General features: G+C 61.1%; 1 protein-coding gene across 2 annotated transcripts in view; it reads left to right on the plus strand.

The window, feature by feature from the left end:
- Nucleotides 1-1,620, plus strand: part of PAQR6 (progestin and adipoQ receptor family member 6) — a 4,431-nt gene extending 2,811 nt beyond the window's left edge. Inside the window, exons 4-7 of one of the 2 annotated variants that reach the window (XM_007457899.1) lie at nucleotides 14-140; nucleotides 529-625; nucleotides 832-982; nucleotides 1,323-1,620. In XM_007457899.1, the coding sequence (XP_007457961.1) occupies nucleotides 14-140; nucleotides 529-625; nucleotides 832-982; nucleotides 1,323-1,597 (650 nt within the window). In that variant the 3' untranslated portion in view covers nucleotides 1,598-1,620. The remainder of the gene's footprint in view (nucleotides 1-13; nucleotides 141-528; nucleotides 626-831; nucleotides 983-1,322) is intronic. The other variant, XM_007457898.1, reaches the window with a different exon arrangement.
- Nucleotides 1,621-1,651: the final 31 nt, after the last annotated feature.

The following is a 1,651-nucleotide window of genomic DNA, read 5'->3' on the forward strand; positions in this document are numbered from 1 at the left end:
CCCCCCCCGCCAGGCTGCGCCTTCCCCTATGCCGCCTACTCCATGCCGGCCTCCTGGCTGCACAGCCGCCTGCACCAGCTATTTGTGCCCGCCGCCGCACTCAATTCTTTCCTGTGCACCGGCCTCTCCTGCTACTCCCGGTGGGTTCTCGGCCAGTGGTGAAGGGGAAGGCGGAGGGACAGGACAGGGCACCCACAAACACCTGGACACCCAGGACCACTGGGTGTGCCTGTGTTTCACTGCTCTTGAACAACATTGGTAACGATGGGACCGTTTATTGAGGACTTACTATGCCCAGACCCTGTGCACCAGCACCATCCCTGCACTCTCTCTCTCACAGCCACCTAAGAGGCAGGTGTCTATCCCCGTCTAACAGCTGTTGTCACTCACAGAGGAGTCATGTGGCCTAAGGGCTTTCATAGCCACTAAGCTACACTGACATTCCATCTCGGACAAAGGTCCCCTGCCCTCCTCTGACCCCCAGCCCAGCATAAGGATGGTGACCAGCCTTTCACTCCCGCCTCCTAGGTTCCCCGAGCTAGAAAGCCCTGCGCTCAGTAAGATCCTCCGCACGGCTGCCTTCACCTATCCCTTTCTGTTTGACAACCTCCCGCTCTTCTATCGGGTAAGCCTCCTGCTTTCCTATCCTGACCCTCACAGTGCCCACTCCCAGCCCTGGCCCCTCGATCCCTGACTCAGCCCTGCTGCCCACCCTCCTAGCCCAGCACCCAGTCCAGCTGTGCCCTCCCCCTCCTCATCCTCACCAGATCCCAGACACATGATGTCCACCCCCAAAGCCCCTCCCCGTCAACCCTGCTTTTCCTTTGCCAGCTCGGACTGTGCTGGGGCAGGGGCCACAGCTGTGGGCAAGAGGCACTGAGCACCAGCCACGGCTACCACCTCTTCTGCGCGTTGCTCACTGGCTTCCTCTTTGCCTCCCACCTGCCTGAGCGGCTGGCACCAGGACGCTTTGATTACATCGGTGAGAGCAGACCTGGCCTGGCCCAGGAGGGGTTGGGGAGACAGCTCCCCAGAGCACAGAGTGAACTGAGTAAAGGAGAGTATTCCTGGCAGGGCCCTCAGGGTGCAGGCCCAGCCCCAGTCCTCAGATAACAACAAAACCAGCAGCCTGTTGTAGGCCAGGGGCTCTGTGCACAGCAGCTCACTCACTCTTGCCAATAACTCTGGGAATTGGGTTTCTTATTCCCAGTTTTAGGGGAGTAGCAGGCCCAGAGGATGTGGTGCTCACCATGGGTCACAGGATGAGTTGGGGCAGACCTGGGGATGGGGTATGTGCCCTCACTCGCCCATCCTCCCCACAGGCCACAGCCACCAGCTATTCCACATCTGTGCAGTGCTGGGCACGCACTTCCAGCTGGAGGCGGTGCTGGCTGATATGGGATCTCGCCGAGCCTGGCTGGCCATGCAGGAACCGCCGCTGGGCCTGGCGGGCACGGTGGCCACACTGGGCTTGGCAGTGGCCGGGAACCTGCTCATCATTGCTGCTTTCACAGCTTCCCTATTTCGGGCTCCCAGTACGTGCCCCCTGCTGCAGGGTGGCCCGCTGGAGAGGAATACAAAGGCCAAACTACAGTGAGGCCCCAGCTCTGAGCCTGCCCTGGAGGAAAGCAGAGACCAGGCGCCCCCCCCC

Source organism: Lipotes vexillifer, unplaced genomic scaffold, assembly GCF_000442215.2.
Source record: "Lipotes vexillifer unplaced genomic scaffold, Lipotes_vexillifer_v1.1 scaffold238, whole genome shotgun sequence".
Lineage (NCBI taxonomy): Eukaryota > Metazoa > Chordata > Mammalia > Artiodactyla > Lipotidae > Lipotes > Lipotes vexillifer.